At 35.9% G+C, this 19,297-nt stretch overlaps 1 protein-coding gene across 5 annotated transcripts in view; it reads right to left on the bottom strand.

Annotated features, from left to right (window-relative positions):
• EPHA6 (EPH receptor A6) overlaps window positions 1-19,297 on the bottom strand; it is an 835,383-nt gene that overhangs the window by 434,507 nt on the left and 381,579 nt on the right. For all 5 annotated transcript variants that reach the window (XR_004385536.1, XM_032882241.1, XM_032882242.1 and 2 more), the window contains one exon: window positions 15,462-15,617. Coding sequence is in view for 4 of the 5 variants with exons in the window: in XM_032882241.1 (XP_032738132.1) it covers window positions 15,462-15,617 (156 nt within the window). In the remaining variant the exon portion in view is untranslated. The remainder of the gene's footprint in view (window positions 1-15,461; window positions 15,618-19,297) is intronic.

Genomic DNA, 19,297 nt, shown 5'->3' with positions numbered 1-19,297 from the left:
TTCCACATATATTAGAAAACAGGTAGTTTGAGGTTAAAAATCTTTTCAAGAGACTGGTGTTACTGGTTACAGATAGATTCACATGAATTGAAAATCACTTAAGAAGCAGAAGGGAATGCTTATATTATGGTAAGGGTAGTCACCCATCTCTCTATCTGTTGGGAAGGAATTTAAAACTTCTCAAAAAATAAATAAACAAAAAACACAAAACCCCCAAAACTTCTCAAAATATAGTTCTGTGGACACTTAAAAACTTGAAAAGTAAACATCTGTGGCCGCAAATTTCTATGCTATAGAACACAGATACAACTTTACCTTGGAAAAATTCCAAGAAATAGTTATAGACTACACTCATCAATTCAGAAAAAAAAATCTATAAACTCACAGAATAGCTAAATATATGAATTATAGAAATGTATTATAGCTGTACAGGTCAAGAGTTAAATGGCAAAATCACATATATTGATAGAAGCCCACTAAAATACAAATGAAATAATGAGAAGGCTGACTTTGGGTCTTCTGAGTCAAATATCATCCAGTTCCTTAATACCATGAAAAAAAAATTATGCACACCTACGTACAGTCCTTTCTGTGTCTGAGTCAATTATTTTTAATTAAAGTTTCATTAGAAATAGAAAAGAGAAATATGAAAAGACTAAGCACAGCCATATTTGGGGAGGGAAAACAAAACAATAAATGAATAGATTAAAGCAAATTAATAACCTTTCTCAAAATGCATAACACTGTGGGGATAATAATGAATGCTATCTTTCCAATTATGGAGGCTTCTTGGTAATTGGTTTGTTGTATACAAGTAGATGATATTGAATGGGACAATACTCTCTGAATTCCAACTGTAGAGTCCTGGTAGCAAGCGGTAATTCAATTCTCCAGCATCAGCAGTATGACCACTTAATATCTCTTCCTATAGAGGAAACTCAGGTGATTTCATACAAGAACCTGCTCTGCTGAAGTAAAAATTATAGTATTTACATGCAGGAAACTCCTTGAAGCTCAAATGAGATCCTACATCAGTGACCAGTATTGGGGAAACTGGGATTCATCTCCTATAGGTATTTATTCCATAAGGTAAGGGTCATTTTAATTTTAAAAATATACCACTACAATAGACAGAGTGAATAGTTAAAGTTATCTTCTACAGTAAGACAAGATACAATACAGTCTTCTAGAAGTAACACAATCCATCTTTGCAACTTCTCCCATCTTGCCATCTGCAAAACTGTGGTTCCTACATTGTGTTTACAATAAGCCACCTACCCAATCAGCTGCACTTTTGTATTTCAATTGTGAAATGGAAAGGCAAGGAACCAGAATGGGCTCTTCATGCAAAACATGAATAGGAAAGAAATAAGAAAAAAACTTAAAGATATGAGGGGAAAAGAAAAAGAAGAATTAGCAAGCAGAGCAGGGGTACCTGGGTGTGAACATTCTATAACCAACTAGAAGTAGGGGACTTGAGTAGGAAAATTGAAATGAAGAACACCTCTCCTGGGGCATCTCAACACACTACTTATTCTATACTCAAACTAAGAATGAGAGAATCATGGCCTTTTTTTAAGTTGCCAATTATTCCAGCAGTAAAGGAGCCATTATACAATATTAGCCTTAGAGCAAAAGTAAATCAAACTTTTATAAATTCATGTCAATCCTGGTCACTGTAGTTCAAATACAAAGATATAAAAACATGGTATTTGCCTTTTTTTTAAGACTGATGTTTGAGGGGCCCCTGGGTGGCCCATTGGTTGAGTATCTGCCTTCTGCACAGGTCATGATCCCAGCTTCCTGGGATCAAGCCCTGCATTGGGCTCTCTCCTCAATGGGGAGTCTGCTTCTCCCTCTGCCCATTCCCCTGCTTTTTCTCTTTCTTGCTCTTTCTTGCTCTTTCTTTCTGCTTTCTTGCTCTGCTCTCTCTTTTAAACACATAAACAAATAAATAAAATCTTTAAAAAAAGAATGAAGTTTGAAAAAACACTGGTTTTACTCACAAGATACTTGATTCATATTTAGATGACAAAAAAAAAAAGAGAGAGAGAGAAATTCTTAATGATGTCCATGAGAATTATCCATATAGATAGATAGATAGAGATATGATTTACATCGTATGTTTTGAACCTTTCTAAGTGGGTAACACAAATGTTTGCTGGATGTGTTAATCTTCCAGCACCTGTTCAGTAGCTAAAAGATCCTATTGATTTAAACACATGAGAAACATCAAAGTAAAAATGTCATGACAATGTAATTATATTTTGTCTAACTTTTCATGCATCCATATGTTAGACCGTCACTTCACTTCTTTCAATCCTTTCATGCTCTCTGCCTTTACTGCTGGATAAGTACTTTTTTTAGTAATTCTTATTTTCCTTTGTTTCTTTAACTTCAGTGAGTATTTTTCCCTTCGGGTCTGAAAAAGCCTTAGGTAGTTATTTTGATAACAGATTTCTTGGCAGTAGTGGGGTCTCCTGTGCTCTCAAATGCTCTCAGAGGCATCCCTAATTGACTAAGACCTGATATTAAGGAGTGCCCTCCACAGCTCACCCTTTAAAGCACAGAATATACATTAATTAGTCACCTGAGAAACAGAGTTTATGAAGTATATTAAAAATCTAGAGAAAATATTCAGTATTTCATTTTTTAAATTTCTTATTCATAACTCCGTTTCTTTATTTTGCAGTTCAAGCAAAAAGGACACAAGGAATTTTTTTAAAAATTGAGGCCTAAATTTAAGTATGTTGTTGATATAACTGGTTAGTAGGGCTGTTTGAGAGATCCTAATACAGTTAAAATTCAAGGGAGAGAAATAGGTCGGGCAGGACTTTGAATGTCCTTGGATTGGTTCTAATGGGTCTGGAAAATAGGGGTTGGGCTTTGAAAGACATTAGGCAAAGTGGTGATATGATCATATGATATGATTTTGTGTCTAACGGTTTGGAATATTTTGGAGGTATGGAAGACTAAAGGAAGGATACATGCCAGGATATTATTAAACTTGCCCAAGAAGAGTCAAAGACATCAACTAAAAGGATAGGACCAGGAACTGACAGGAAGGAATGGACAGAAGAAATGCTAATAGGTAGATTTGATAGGACTTGTGACTACTACATGTCAAGGTCAGGTCAGGAATTATGATTCCAATCTTTCTGGCTTAGAAGTATGGGTAGATGAGGATTCACCAGCATAAGGAAATAAAGCTAGGGTGAATAAGCAGGCTGAGAGAGAAAATAATAAATTATCTTTTACTGGTTGAATTTGAAATTATTAGTTTACTCATTCATAAAATATTTATTAAGGCCCTAGTGTCTAGTATCTAGGTATTATTATTAGTGCTGGAGATACAGGAGGGAAAGAACACCCATGATCTCATGGGTCTTATAGTCTAGTATGGCTAGGATGATGATAAACAAAGAAGCAAGAGTACAAATAAATCAGAAATTTCAAAGAATGATACGATACATTAAAAAATGAAATGTGATATAAAAAAGAGTATGGGGAGGAATTTTATTTTTGAATGATTGGTCAGGAAGTACCTGTTCAAAGAGCTGACATTTGAGCCTAAAGGGCAAAAAGAAAATAGCTATGAGACCTTGAGGAAGAGTATTTTAAGTAGAAGAAATGGTTGGCACCAAGGATGACAACAAGCTCAGTACCTTAGAAGTCCATGAGTTTAATAACCAAAGGGAGTAAGGGTATGAGGTAAGGTCAGACACTTGGGCAGGTTTCCACAAGACATTTAGGTTGCCAAATCCTACAATTAATTGGCTAGATAACTCTGGACTTTGGGAGAAAAGCCCAGGATCTGAATAAAAATATAGGCACCATCTATTTACAGCTGATGTTTGAAGCCATGAGAATGAGAACATATGGAAAAATAAGAAAGCAAAGAAAGGAATGTAAGGAAAACTAACATTTAATGGGTAAGGAAAAGAAGAGAAACCATCAATGGCAATAAATACAATGGTGAGAAAATTAAGAGGATGAAAGGGAGATTACAATGTCCTACAATAAAAAACAACAAAAGAAAGAAGGAAGGATCAACAGAGTTAGATATCATAAATAACTGAACAAAAATATTTCTAACACAAAATGGCAAAGATCATTGGTGAATTTTCTGACAGTTTACTTTGGTAGGGGAAAAATCTGATGACTCTCTTAGAGTGAAGAGCAAAAATTTGAATATAGTAGAGTAAAAAGTTAAAAAAAAAGTAAAAGTTAAAAAAAATAAAGAACGAAGCATAGCCAATAAAGATTGCTTTTCCAAGATTATTTGGGGGAAGGGGAAGAGAAAAAATATTGGACTTGGAGTATTCTTTTAACAATAGAAGTTTGGGTATACCTATAGGTTGTGAGGAAGAAGTTAGTAGAAACAAAAATGTCAGGAAAGTAAACTAACAAGAGCCAGGCCCAATAGAAGGTTGAAGATCAGGTCACCCTCTCGCCCAACACTACTAGAGAGAATAGCTTTGAATATGAGGCATCTTTTTTTTTTTTTTTTTAATTGTAGCTATCTTAGAAGCCTAAAAGTGTTTATGCGGACACCTCTCCAAAGAAGATAGACAGATGGCAATAAGCATGTGAAAAGACACTCCACATCACATGTCATCAGGGAAATACAAATTAAAACAATGAGATTCTAGCCGAGGAGTCAAGATGGCGGAGAAGTAGCAGCTGAGACTACTTCAGGTTGCGGGAGATCAGCTAGTTAGCTTATCTAAAGATTGCAAACACCTACAAATCCAACGGGATATTGAAGAGAAGAAGAACAGCAATTCTAGAAACAGAAAATCAACCACTATCTGAAAGGTAGGACCGGCGGAGAAGTAAATCCAAAGCGACGGGAAGATAGACCACGGGGGGAGGGGCCGGCTCCCGGCAAGCGGCAGAGCAACGGAGCACAAAATCAGGACTTTTAAAAGTCTGTTCCGCTGAGGGACATTGCTCCAGAGGCTTAACTGGGGTGAAGCCCACGCGGGGCCAGTGTGGCCTCAGGTCCCGCAGGGTCACAGAAGGATCGGGGTGTCTGAGTGTCGCAGAGCTTGCAGGTATTAGAACGGGGAAGCCGGCTACAGAGACGGAGCCGAGGAGTGAGCTCACAGCTATGGCTTACCTTGAACCAGTCGCAGGCTCGGTGAGCTCGGAGCACGGCTGGAGGCCAGGCAGACGGGAGTAATTGGGCGCTGTTCTCTGAGGGCGCACTGAGGAGTGGGGCCCCGGGCTCTCGGCTCCTCCAGGCCGGAGACTGGGAGGCCGCCATCTTCATTCCCGTCCTCCGGAACTCTACCGAAAGCGCTCAGGGAACAAAAGCTCCCGAAAGCAAACCCGAGCGGATTACTCAGCCCAGCCCCTGGTAAGGGCGGTGCAACTCCGCCTGGGGCAAAGACACTTGAGAATCACTACAACAGGCCCCTCCCCCAGAAGATCAACAAGAAACCCAGCCAGGACCAAGTTCACTTACGAGGAGTGCAGTTTCAATACCAAGGAGAGCCGCGGAATTTCAGAGGAGGAGAAAGCAAACCACGGAACTCATGGCTTTCTCCCCATGATTCTTTAGCCTTGCAGTTAATTTAATTTTTTTTCTTTTTCAATTTTTTTTCTCTTCTTCTGCTAAATTTTTTTAACTTTTACTCTTTTCTTTTTTAACATTTTTAACTCGTTTATCTAATATATATATATTTTTAATTTTTATATTTTTTCATTATTGGTTTTCTTTTTTTATTTGTTTCTTTTTTCCTTTTTTTTTTTTTTTTTTTTCTTTCTGAACCTCTTTTTATCCCCTTCCCCCCACCGCTCACGATTTGGGATCTCTTCTGATTTGGCTAAAGCATATTTTCCTGGGGTTGTTGCCACCCTTTTAGTATTTTACTTGTTCCTTCATATACTCTTATCTGGACAAAATGACAAGGCAGAAAAATTCACCACAAAAAAAGAACAAGAGGCAGTACTGAATGCTAGGGACCTAATCAATACAGACATTGGTAATATGTCAGATCTAGAGTTCAGAATGACGATTCTCAAGGTTCTAGCCGGGCTCGAAAAAGGCATGGAAGATATTAGAGAAACCCTCTCCAGAGATATAAAAGCCCTTTCTGGAGAAATAAAAGAACTAAAATCTAACCAAGTTGAAATAAAAAATGCTATTAATGAGGTGCAATCAAAAATGGAGGCTCTCACTGCTAGGATAAATGAGGCAGAAGAAAGAATTAGCGATATAGAAGACCAAATGACAGAGAATAAAGAAGCTGAGCAAAAGAGGGACAAACAACTACTGGACCACGAGGGCAGAATTCGAGAGATAAGTGACACCATAAGACGAAACAACATTAGAATAATTGGGATTCCAGAAGAAGAAGAAAGAGAGAGGGGAGCAGAAGGTATATTGGAGAGAATTATTGGAGAGAATTTCCCCAATATGACAAAGGGAACAAGCATTAAAATCCAGGAGGTTCAGAGAACCCCACTCAATATCAATAAGAATAGGTCCACACCCTGTCACCTAATAGTCAAATTTACAAGTCTTAGTGACAAAGAGAAAATCCTGAAAGCAGCCCGGGACAAGAAGTCTGTAACATACAATGGTAAAAATATTAGATTGGCAGCAGACTTATCCACAGAGACCTGGCAGGCCAGAAAGAGCTGGCATGATATATTCAGAGTACTAAACGAGAAAAACATGCAGCCAAGAATACTATATCCAGCTAGGCTATCATTGAAAATAGGAGAGATTAAAAGCTTCCAGGACAAACAAAAACTGAAAGAATTTGCAAACACCAAACCAGCTCTACAGGAAATATTGAAAGGGGTCCTCTAAAAAAGAGAGACCCTAAAAGTAGTAGATCAGAAAGGAACAGAGACAATATACACTAACAGTCACCTTACAGGCAATACAATGCCACTAAATTCATATCTCTCAATAGTTACCCTGAATGTTAATGGGCTAAATGCCCCAATCAAAAGACACAGGGTATCAGAATGGATAAAAAAACAAAACCCATCTATAGGTTGCCTACAGGAAACTCATTTTAAACCCAAAGACACCTCCAGATTTAAAGTGAGGGGGTGGAAAAGAATTTACCATGCTAATGGACACCAGAAGAAAGCAGGAGTGGTAATCCTTATATCAGATCAATTAGATTTTAAACCAAAGACTATAATAAGAGATGAAGAAGGACACTATATCATACTCAAAGGATCTGTCCAACAAGAAGATCTAACAATTTTAAATATCTATGCCCCTAACGTGGGAGCAGCCAACTATATAAACCAATTGATAACAAAATCAAAGAAACACATCAACAATAATACAATAATAGTAGGGGACTTTAACACTCCCCTCACGGAAATGGACAGATCATCCAAGCAAAAGATCAACAAGGAAATAAAGGCCTTCAATGACACACTGGACCAGATGGACATCACAGATCTATTCAGAACATTTCATCCCAAAGCAACAGAATACACATTCTTCTCTAGTGCCCATGGAACATTCTCCAGAATAGATCACATCCTTGGTTCTAAATCAGGTCTCAACTGGTATCAAAAGATTGGGATCATTCCCTGCATATTTTCAGACCACAATGCTCTGAAGCTAGAACTCAATCACAAGAGGAAATTTGGAAAGAACCCAAATACATGGCTACTAAACAGCATCCTTCTAAAGAATGAATGGGTCAACCAGGAAATTAAAGAAGAATTGAAAAAATTCATGGAAACAAATTATAATGAAAATACAACGGTTCAAAATCTGTGGGACACAACAAAGGCAGTCCTGAGAGGAAAATATATAGCGGTACAAGCCTTTTTCAAGAAACAAGAAAGGTCTCAGGTACACAACCTAACCCTACACCTAAAGGAGCTGGAGAAAGAAAGAACAGGAAAGAAACCCTAAACCCAGCAGAAGAGAAGTCATAAAGATCAGAGCAGAAATCAATGAAATAGAAACCAAAAAAACAATAGAACAAATCAACGAAACTAGGAGCTGGTTCTTTGAAAGAATTAATAAGATTGATAAACCCCTGGCCAGACTTATCAAAAAGAAAAGAGAAAGGACCCAAATAAATAAAATCATGAATGAAGGAGGAGAGATCACAACTAACACCAAAGAAATACAGACAATCATAAGAACATATTATGAGCAACTCTATGCCAACAAATTTGACAATCTGGAAGAAATGGATGCATTCCTAGAGACATATAAACTACCACAACTCAACCAGGAAGAAATAGAAAGCCTGAACAGACCCATAACCAGTAAGGAGATTGAAACAGTCATCAAAAATCTCCAAACAAACAAAAGCCCAGGGCCAGACGGCTTCCCGGGGAAATTCTACCAAACATTTAAGGAAGAACTAATTCCTATTCTCCTGAAACTGTTCCAAAAAATAGAAATGGAAGGAAAACTTCCAAACTCATTTTATGAGGCCAGCATCACGTTGATCCCAAAACCAGACAAGGATCCCATCAAAAAAGAGAACTACAGACCAATATCCTTGATGAACACAGATGCAAAAATTCTCACCAAAATACTAGCCAATAGGATTCAAAAGTACATTAAAAGGATTATTCACCACGACCAAGTGGGATTTATTCCAGGGCTGCAAGGTTGGTTCAACATCCGCAAATCAATCAATGTGATACAACACATTAATAAAAGAAAGAACAGGAACCATATGATACTCTCCATAGATGCTGAAAAAGCATTTGACAAAGTACAGCATCCCTTCCTGATCAAAACTCTTCAAAGTGTAGGGATAGAGGGCACATACCTCAATATTATCAAAGCCATCTATGAAAAACCCATCGCAAATATCATTCTCAATGGAGAAAAACTGAAAGCTTTTCCGCTAAGGTCAGGAACACGTCAGGGATGTCCGTTATCACCACTGCTATTCAACATAGTACTAGAAGTCCTAGCCTCAGCAATCAGACAACAAAAAGAAATTAAAGGCAACCAAATCGGCAAAGAAGAAGTCAAACTATCACTCTTCGCAGATGATATGATACTCTATGTGGAAAACCCAAAAGACTCCACTCCAAAACTGCTAGAACTTGTACAGGAATTCAGTAAAGTGTCAGGATATAAAATCAATGCACAGAAATCAGTTACATTTCTCTACACCAACAACAAGACAGAAGAAAGAGAAATTAAGGAGTCCATCCCATTTACAATTGCACCCAAAACTATAAGATACCTAGGAATAAACCTAACCAAAGAGGCTAAGAATCTATACTCAGAAAACTATAAAGTACTCATGAAAGAAATTGAGGAAGACACAAAGAAATGGAAAAATGTTCCATGCTCCTGGATTGGAAGAATAAATATTGTGAAAATGTCTATGCTACCTAAAGCAATCTACACATTTAATGCAATTCCTATCAAAGTACCATCCATTTTTTTCAAAGAAATGGAACAAATAATCCTAAAATTTATATGGAACCAGAAAAGACCTCGAATAGCCAAAGGAATATTGAAAAAGAAAGCCAAAGTTGGTGGCATCACAATTCCGGACTTCAAGCTCTATTACAAAGCTGTCATCATCAAGACAGCAGGGTCCTGGCACAAAAACAGACACATAGATCAATAGAACAAAATAGAGAGCCCAGAAATAGACCCTCAACTCTATGGTCAACTAATCTTTGACAAAGCAGGAAAGAATGTCCAATGGAAAAAAGACAGCCTCTTCAATAAATGGTGTTGGGAAAATTGGATAGCCACATGCAGAAAAATGAAATTGGATCATTTCCTTACACCACACACAAAAATCACTTCCTTACACCACACACATTTCTCAATGTGAGAAAGGAATCCATCAAAATCCTTGAGGAGAACACAGGCAGCAACCTCTTCGACCTCAGCCACAGCAACATCTTCCTAGGAACATCGCCAAAGGCAAGGGAAGCAAGGGCAAAAATGAACTATTGGGATTTTATCAAGATCAAAAGCTTTTGCACAGCAAAGGAAACAGTTAACAAAACCAAAAGACAACTGACAGAATGGGAGAAGATATTTGCAAATGACATATCAGATAAAGGGCTAGTGTCCAGAATCTATAAGGAACTTAGCAAACTCAACACCCAAAGAACAAATAATCCAATCAAGAAATGGGCAGAAGACATGAACAGACATTTCTGCAAAGAAGACATCCAGATGGCCAACAGACACATGAAAAAGTGCTCCATATCACTCGGCATCAGGGAAATACAAATAAAAACCAGAATGAGATACCACCTCACACCAGTCAGAATGGCTAAAATTAACAAGTCAGGAAATGACAGATGCTGGCGAGGATGCGGAGAAAGGGGAACCCTCCTACACTGTTGGTGGGAATGCAAGCTGGTGCAACCACTCTGGAAAACAGCATGGAGGTTCCTCAAAATGTTGAAAATAGAACTACCCTATGACCCAGCAATTGCACTATTGGGTATTTACCCTAAAGATACAAACGTAGTGATCCGAAGGGTCACGTGCACCCGAATGTTTATAGCAGCAATGTCTACAATAGCCAAACTATGGAAAGAACCTAGATGTCCATCAACAGACGAATGGATAAAGAAGATGTGGTATATATTTACAATGGAATACTATGCAGCCATCAAAAGAAATGAAATCTTGCCATTTGCGACAACGTGGATGGAACTAGAGGGTATCATGCTTAGCGAAATAAGTCAATCAGAGAAAGACAACTATCATATGATCTCCCTGATATGAGGGAGTGGAGATGCAACATGGGGGGTTAATGGGGTAGGAGAAGAGTAAATGAAACAAGTTGGGATTGGGAGGGAGACAAACCATAAGTGACTCTTAATCTCACAAAACAAACTGAGGGTTGCTGGGGAGAGGGGGTTTGGGAGAAGGGGGGTGGGGTTATGGACATTGGGTAGGGTATGTGCTATGGTGAGTGCTGTGAAGTGTGTAAACCTGGAGATTCACAGACCTGTACCCCTGGGGGAAAAAAAATATATGTTTATAAAAAATAAAATTAAAAACAAAAACAAACAAACAAACAAACAAACAAAAAACAATGAGATTCTACTATACACCTATTAGAAAGGGCCAAAGTCCAGAACACTGACAACACCAAATGATGGTGAGGATGTGGAGCAATAGGAACTCTCGTTCTTTATTGGTGGGAATGCAAAATGGTAGTTTCTTAACAAAATTAAACATACTTTTACTGTATGATCCAGTAATCATCCTCCTTGGTACGTACCCAAAAGAATTGAAAACTTATGTCCGTAGGAAATCTACACATGGCATGTTTATAGCAGCTTATTCCTGTCAAAACTGGGAAGCAATCAAGTTGTCCTTCAATAGGTAAATAGATAAGTAAACTGCGGTACATACAGACAATAGAATATTATTCAGCACTAAAAAGAAATGAGCTATCCAGCCATGAAAAGACACGGAGTAATCTTAAATGCATATTACTAAGTGAAAGAAGCCAATCTGAAAGTCTGTATACTTCAGGATTCCAACTATATGACATTCTGTAAAAGGGAAGAGTATGGAGACAGTAAAAATATAAGTGGTTGGCAGAGATTAGTAGGGCACAGAGGAATTCCAGGGGAGTGAAAATACTCTGTATGATGCTATAATGATGCATACATGCCCTATACAATCCCACAGAATGGGGTGTGAACCATTCTAATTAGAGTGAACCCCGGTGTAAACTGTGGAATTTAGGTGATTGTAACATGCAAATGCAGATTCATCAGTTGTACAAAAGTACCACTCGGATGGGGGATGTTAATAATGGGGGAAGCTGTGCATATCAGGGAGCAAGGAGGTATATGGGACTTCTCTGTATTTTCTCTTGATTTTGTTTGTGAATCTCAAACTGCTCTAAAAGAATAAAATCTTAATAAAGATTTTTATGTGAATAAATCTTATATATGATATATTTCAAGATTATAAAATAAAAAGATACCTATCTTTACAGTGGAAACCCAAAGAAATCATAAAACTCTTAATAGTAAAATTATATTTTTAAGGGTGTTTATTATTATTTTGATGATGGCGCTAAGAAGCAGGGGAAGATTCTTGGGGTCCTTAAAATCATATCAATTATATGATCACATGCTATCCCTATATATAAAATCTTTCCCTACTAGGCCATTGACTAGTCAAATGTCCTGGTTTGTCATTTCTGATATTTTAGTCGTTCACTTTCTTTTAAACTCATACATTCAAAATCTCTCTGCCCCTGATATTAAGGAAAGAAACTGCCTCTTTTTAAATTCCTGGAAGATTCTCTGAAAGCAGTTTCAAAATGTTAAGACTGACAAAACCACCAGGAAGTGATAGCACTGACTGCTAACTGACCCAGATTCTGAGCGTTAGATAACACACTATTGGAACAAAGGTGATAAAGAATGGCTAATTCATAGATACATGGTCTAGAAGTTAAGAGAGCATATTATCTATTAAAATTTGACACTTATTTGTGGTTAATGAAAGACAGAAAAGACTGACTGCTTGTTTGATTCTTGACCTCAAAAGTTCTATTATCCCGGTGAAGTTACCCTGGTCCTTTTAAGTCTAATTGTTCAGTGACCTCCTCACTTGTAACTTTTCTGATTTTTCTTTCCCAATCATCTCATTTTCCAATTTTTAGGGGCAATGATACTTTGGAGTTTATGGTCCTTACTTTTTCTGCATTTTATAATAACTGCTAGGGTCCCTCACCCTAGTCAGAGTATAATTTGGAAAACCTCATCTCAGGTAATAGAGGTGCAAGACTTAAAATACTTTGTGAAAATGTAAACAATTCAGTATATTATTTTTTTCAGTTTATAAGAACATAGATGATGGGAGCCATGAGCTCAGTATAGAAGTATCAACCATAAAGTGGGGGTGCCTGGGGGGGCTCAGTCAGTTAAGCATCTCCCTTAGGTTCAGGACATGATCCCAGGGTCCTCTCCTCTCTGCTTGTGCTCTGTCGCATGTGTGCTCTCTCTTGCTATCTCTGTCTTTCTCTCAAATCAATCAATCAATCAATCAATCAAAAACTCAATTTAACCCCCCCAAAAGTTATAACAGTTTGAATACCTGCTGATCAAAAACCATTTCAAAATGAATCACAGGAGAATAGCTTTCTGTGTTAAACAAATATTTATGTAGCACCTACTATGTGATAGGTATTGTTCTTGGAACTTTTTAAAAATTAATTTATTTAATCATAGTAGCTACAGAATGAGATATATGCTGTTATTATCACTATGTATGGGTTAACTGAGGCTGAGAGAGGTCAAACAATTTGCCCAAAGTTACATAGCTATTAAGCACTAACACCAAAACTCGTACTCAAATAATTTGACTCTAAAAGATGGTTAACTTACAATACACTATGGTAAGTTTTGTTAAAACACGACAGAAGTTCTTAAGAAAGTAGCACAGAAAAACCTTGAGAGGGGGACCTCCTGAGGCTGGACTAAGGAGATCTCACCAAAGTTTTCACCTTTTTTTTTAAGGAGGGTTTTATCTTTCAGTATTTGATGGCAACACAATATGCTATTTTCTGCCTAAAACTGCCCAACTATGATCAGAATCAAAACTTTCTCTGCCTCTGTTTAGTACAGCTGCAGGCTAGTGATGAGCATGGGATGATGTGTGGAATTGTTGAGTCAACATATTGTGCACCTGCAACTAATATAACACTGTATGTGAACTATACTGGAATTAAAATAAAAATCAGCCATGAACGAGAGATTAATAAAGATGGTGAAAGGCCAGAGAGAAAATTAGAGTTCCCTGGTAAATTATATATATTGATTAAAATAAAATTAAAACAAAAGATAAAAAAAATTTATAATATGAAGTATAAAAAAGGAATTTTTTTTAGAGGAAAGAAAAATCCAAAAAAACATAAAACATTAAGCTGATAAATACACATATCTGATTCAATGACTGACTAGTTTATCAGGTTTGTGGACTTTGTTGCATTCACTATTTATTTCCTTAACCAGACCCTCACTCCAAAGAACTGCATGCCTACCCTGCTACGTCACTGAAGGGTTAGATTGATGGGAACCAATTTATTCCTTCAATTTGTCAATTGTCTATTTATGGCCACGTAAGAAAATAAAAAGAAAAATTCCTGATCACTTACTTCAGAAGTTGTACTCAGTTTCTGATACAGATTTTGAGAAATACTTTCCTAGCAGTACTGTAGCCATTTGAAATACCACCATTTACCTAAACTGGAGTAAGCTGTTCACAATGTAATGTAATAGTATATAGTAACCATTGAAGAAGGATTACATATATGTGGTAACAACAAGGTCTTCCTGTTAAAAACTCTACATAACTAGGTGAGAAATTATATTTCAAAATTTCCTTCTCTATTTATTAACTTAAAATATTTTCCCAATGAAAAAAATGCCAGGTAATAATTTCCCAGGCTGGAACTTTCTGAAGAAAATGGTCACTCAGCATTTACAATCAGAAAACAAAAGTTACATCTACTAATGAATGTGTTGTATTTTTATTAATCGTATTCTATAAAACTATTTTATATTAAAGTCTGTAGTAATGCAGATAAATCTATAGGCTGCATCATTTACAAGAAATGGGACATCACCATTGTCTCTAAGGAATATGCAACATTACATAACTCTCAATCTGTTTTTGCCTTTATGGAATTACAGAAGACAAGCAATAGTTTGGCCCTAATTCATCAAACAGAAGGGCAAATTTTCACTGTAGTATATTATTTACGTATTAACAAGACTTTTATAGCTACCTAAGAGGTGACATTTTACTTTTGCATAGCTTAGCAATGCATTAATAGATTCACTTTTACTTTTTAAATGTACGGATAATTCATAGTATTTTATAATAAAAGAGTACAGATAATTTATAATTCTTGATGCATGAATTTAAATGACCTTCACATTTAAATTTAATATCTACTGATTCCAACCCAAAAGTTGGAAAGTGAAAGGTGAAATGCGGGCAAACTCAAAAACACTTTCCTTTAAAGACAAATGTCAAGGAAAACTAGAACTTTTTCTGCAAACAACAGCACAATGACTTTTAAAGTTCCATCTGGAAGCTCCCCCACACTAAACTTGGTGTTCCTAAATTGATGTGCCTTAAAATGGACAAGGGTGAAGCAAAGAACAAGTTTTATTTATAAATTCTTAGGTAGCCTTACACTACTTTAACTTCCTAAGGACAGATTATGGTTCGGAAAAATTTCCAGGGCCTCACACCAGTGCTGAGATTTTAATCTCCTGGATAAACGTGAATTTTGAAGAATAGGCACCTCCTTTGCAAGCAGATGAAAAGTAACTATGTTGAGAGAAAGAGAAACTTTTTTCTTCACTGTTTTCAAAGTCAAATACATGGTTGCGACAGAATTTTGCATATTTACTTTTTAAAGCAATTTAGAATGAAGAGACCAAAGGGTTGAAAACAGGGTTTACAAATGCAAAATGCAGAGACTTACTGGTACATGCCATGGAAGGTGGGTCTTTTTCAGCTCGGAAGTAACCCTTTTCACACTGACAGACAGAAGTTGCTTCTTTATAGGTTAAACTGTGGGGAGGGCATTTAGAACATTTTGTGTTCCCGGCAAATGCTTTATAGAATCCTGGTCTGCAAGCTGTAAAAACAGGAAAAAATACTTTTATTGCTATTATTGCTTGCGTTATTTTACTTGTACACATACAACATATTTTAATTGATACACATTTTGATCTCAGAGTTCAGTGTCACACATATACAGAAAAGTCAATATATGTTAATATTAATGAAATTAGTTATTCAAAATCAGTAACATAATGGTGATGTCATATTTAGGCTCAGGTTGCTAATTTTGGATAGCATACCTGAAATATGCGTACACAAAATAGCTGATTACCAGAGTGTGGAGATGCCCCTCCCTGGAAGTAAGGGAAATGATTTTGTGTAGTTCTAGGAGATAGCATTAAGTAACATTGAATCACACTGTGTAAAATATATTTGCATTGCATTTTTCCCTCAGTCCTTCTAAGAACTGAAGGAGAAAGTCCCAGTGTGGTGCTGGTATACCTTAACATCTGTCCTATTGGTGAATTTTTTTTTTTTTTTTAACAAAATGTAAGTTGGCCTTAGGTTCAGAGATTTTAGCAAGATCTACCTATAGTTTGATAACATTGCTTTTTTTAATCAGTTTATTTTTATTTTTATGGCAATTTTTTCTGTTTATTATATTGAAACACATTCATTTAAAATTTTGAATTAATTTCAAAAGTAGATAGAATATTAAGTAAATATATATTTTTTGCTTATTGGCAAGAATCATGAAAATTGTATATGGCAAGAACCATGAAAATTGTAAACAACCAAATTTTCACAAAAAATCATGAAAATAAAATGTAAATAATAAAAGTTACATGATGATATATTTTATTAGGCTGCATTTTCTCTTTGCTTAAACCCATGTTGTCATTCTTAGGAAACTTTTTCACAGGAAAGGAAGATCTACAAAAAATGATCCTATGCTAAATATGCATTCAAGGTCTTAAATGTTGAGGGGGTAGTTGTTTCTAGTCTCAAAAACCACTACTGACCATTTTCTAAATTAACACATATACAAAATAAAAGTAGAATAATTTTCCAGTAACATACATTATGTTAAAAATGTTTTAACAAACTACTTCTTTTAATCTAACACATTTTCACAAAATGCTCCATTTTTTAAAAGATTTTATTTATTATTTATCTGAGAGAGAGACACAGCTAGTGAGAGAGAGCACGAGCAGGGAAAGAGAGAGAAGCAGGTTCCCAGTGAGCAGGGAGCCCGATACGGGACTTGATCTCTGGACCCTGGGATCATGACCTGAGCTGAAGGTAGACACTTAACTGATTGAGCCACCCGGGTGCCCCCTCAAAATGCTCTATTTAAAAATATACAATAACTAACAATAATAAAGAATAACCTCCTGATAAGTCTCCTGATTATATATGCAGGAAAGAAAGAAATTTTAAGGGAAATTGGAATCTTAATTAAATGAGTCCCAATAAAATAACTATTTGTCTTTTCCTAGGTACATATTTTAAGATATGTTCCTACAGCTCTAAATGACTGCAATATGATTGATACCAGTAGTATACTATGTACCACTGACTCGGCCTCTAGGAGGCATAAACTATAAGAGGTGAGTGCACATATATGCACAAATGCACAAACACATACACATGTGCATGTAGACACATGCAATGACTGGGTTATTTTTGACCATTTGCTTTTATAAAAATGCTTTATATGAATACCCAACTTTTGTACCAACATGGACGGGACTGGAAGAGATTATGCTGAGTGAAATAAGTCAAGCAGAGAGAGTCAATTATATGGTTTCACTTACTTGTGGAGCATAAGGAATAACACAGAGGACATGGGGAGAGGGAGAGGAGAAGTGAATTGGGGGAAATTGGAGGGGGAGACAAACCATGAGAGACTGTGGACTCTGAGAAACAAACTGAGGGTTTTGGAGGGGAGGGGTGTGGGGAGTTGGGTGAGCCTGGTGGTGGGCATTATGGAGGGCATGTATTCTATGGAGCGCTGGGTGTGGTGCATAAACAATGAATTTTGGATCACTGAAAAAAAAATTAAGTTAAATTAAACTGAAAAAAATAATGACCTAGTAATTCAAGAGAAGTTATAATCAATTCTGTACAGTAAAATTACTTTTAAAAACGTGGTTATTTACTATCAATGAAGCTATTAGTGGTGATACATAAATATCAACCAGTCTCTTTAACTTGCTGATAAATTAATATTATATGACTAATTAGTAAAAACACTGTATCATCAAATAGCTCTTTAAGCCTGTCAAAATTCAGAGTACATAAATAATATATACTCAACCCCTAAAATTTTCACAAATAAAATATTCTTTAAAAAATACATAAATTTCTAAATGTAATCTTATGCTATAGTAGTTAAAAGACAATGTGTTATAAAATACTTACTAAATATAACATATATATTTTGTCAATTAAGTAAATATCTTCTACTTAATTATGAAGTTTAAAGTAACTAATTATATTCCATATAATACAATTATAATACTTTGGCAAGTAATTCTAAATGTTGAACTCAACTAGAAATTTAATCATGTCTTGAGTTCATCTATTACAATATTTATAACTCTAATAAGCCACACAGTTTATAGAGAATGTGCAAATTTAAATGGGGAGCTTGCATTCTGCATATTCCAATATTATTTAAAATATAATTTAAATATTATAATTACCTTTTGAAATAAATTAATTAGTAATGTGAACACTATAGGACTATACTAAAGTTTATCATATGTGCAGATATAAAACCTATAAGACCCATAAACAAGAGCTGTAAATATTGACTCCTTTCTGTTATCAGTCATTCAGATCTCAGTCATAAACACTGTTTAGCATGTAAAGTAGCCTGCCAATAACTTCATTTTGTGCAGCAAAACACTGTCAACTTTTATTTTCTCTGGTAACTAAAAAACAAAAATTTAAATAATTTTTTATCTGAAATGTTTTCAGCTAATATTTCACCTTCTTTTAGAATTTTAGAGTGCTTAAAGCAACTCTTAAAATACTTAGAATAGCTTAGTGATATTCAAACCGTTCTAGAGATCAGGCTGCTAAATGGTCTCAGCACCCAATCTTGCCTACTTTATTCTGTAAACAGGAGTATCTTCTAAACCAGCTCTGTCCAATAGTACTAAAAACTAATATATATATAATTATTATATATCTATATATATATCTATATATACATCTCTATATCTTATCTATATATATAGAGAGAGAAGTATATATGTACTATATATAGGATAGTACTAAAACTAAAATATAATTATATATATATGTCATTTCAATTTTTGTAGGAGCCACATTAAAAAATTAAAAAGAGGTGAAATTAATTTTAATTATATATGTATATATATATATTTTTTATTAATTTGACAGAGAGATCACAAGTAGGCAGAAAGGCAGGCAGAGAGAGAGAGAGAGAGAGAGAGAGGGAAGCAGGCACCCTGCTGAGCAGAGAGCCCAATGCGGGGCTCGATCCCAAGACCCTGAGATCATGACCTAGGCCTAAGGCAGAGGCTTAACCCACTGAGCCACTCAGGGGCCCCTTTAATAAAATATTTTATTTAACATAGTATAACCAAAATATTATCTTTTCAACATATAAACTAGCTCTTGAAATATTTTACCTTATTTGGGGTTTTTGTACTAAATATTTTGTACTAATTAATTTGATATGTATCTTACATTCACTGGACATCTCAATTCAAACTAACC

This window comes from Lontra canadensis, unplaced genomic scaffold (genome assembly GCF_010015895.1).
Source record: "Lontra canadensis isolate GAN:19392208 unplaced genomic scaffold, GSC_riverotter_1.0 scaffold80, whole genome shotgun sequence".
NCBI classification, from domain to species: domain Eukaryota; kingdom Metazoa; phylum Chordata; class Mammalia; order Carnivora; family Mustelidae; genus Lontra; species Lontra canadensis.
The sequence above is the reverse complement of the archived record's forward strand: the minus strand, read 5'-3'. Positions and strand labels throughout refer to the sequence as shown.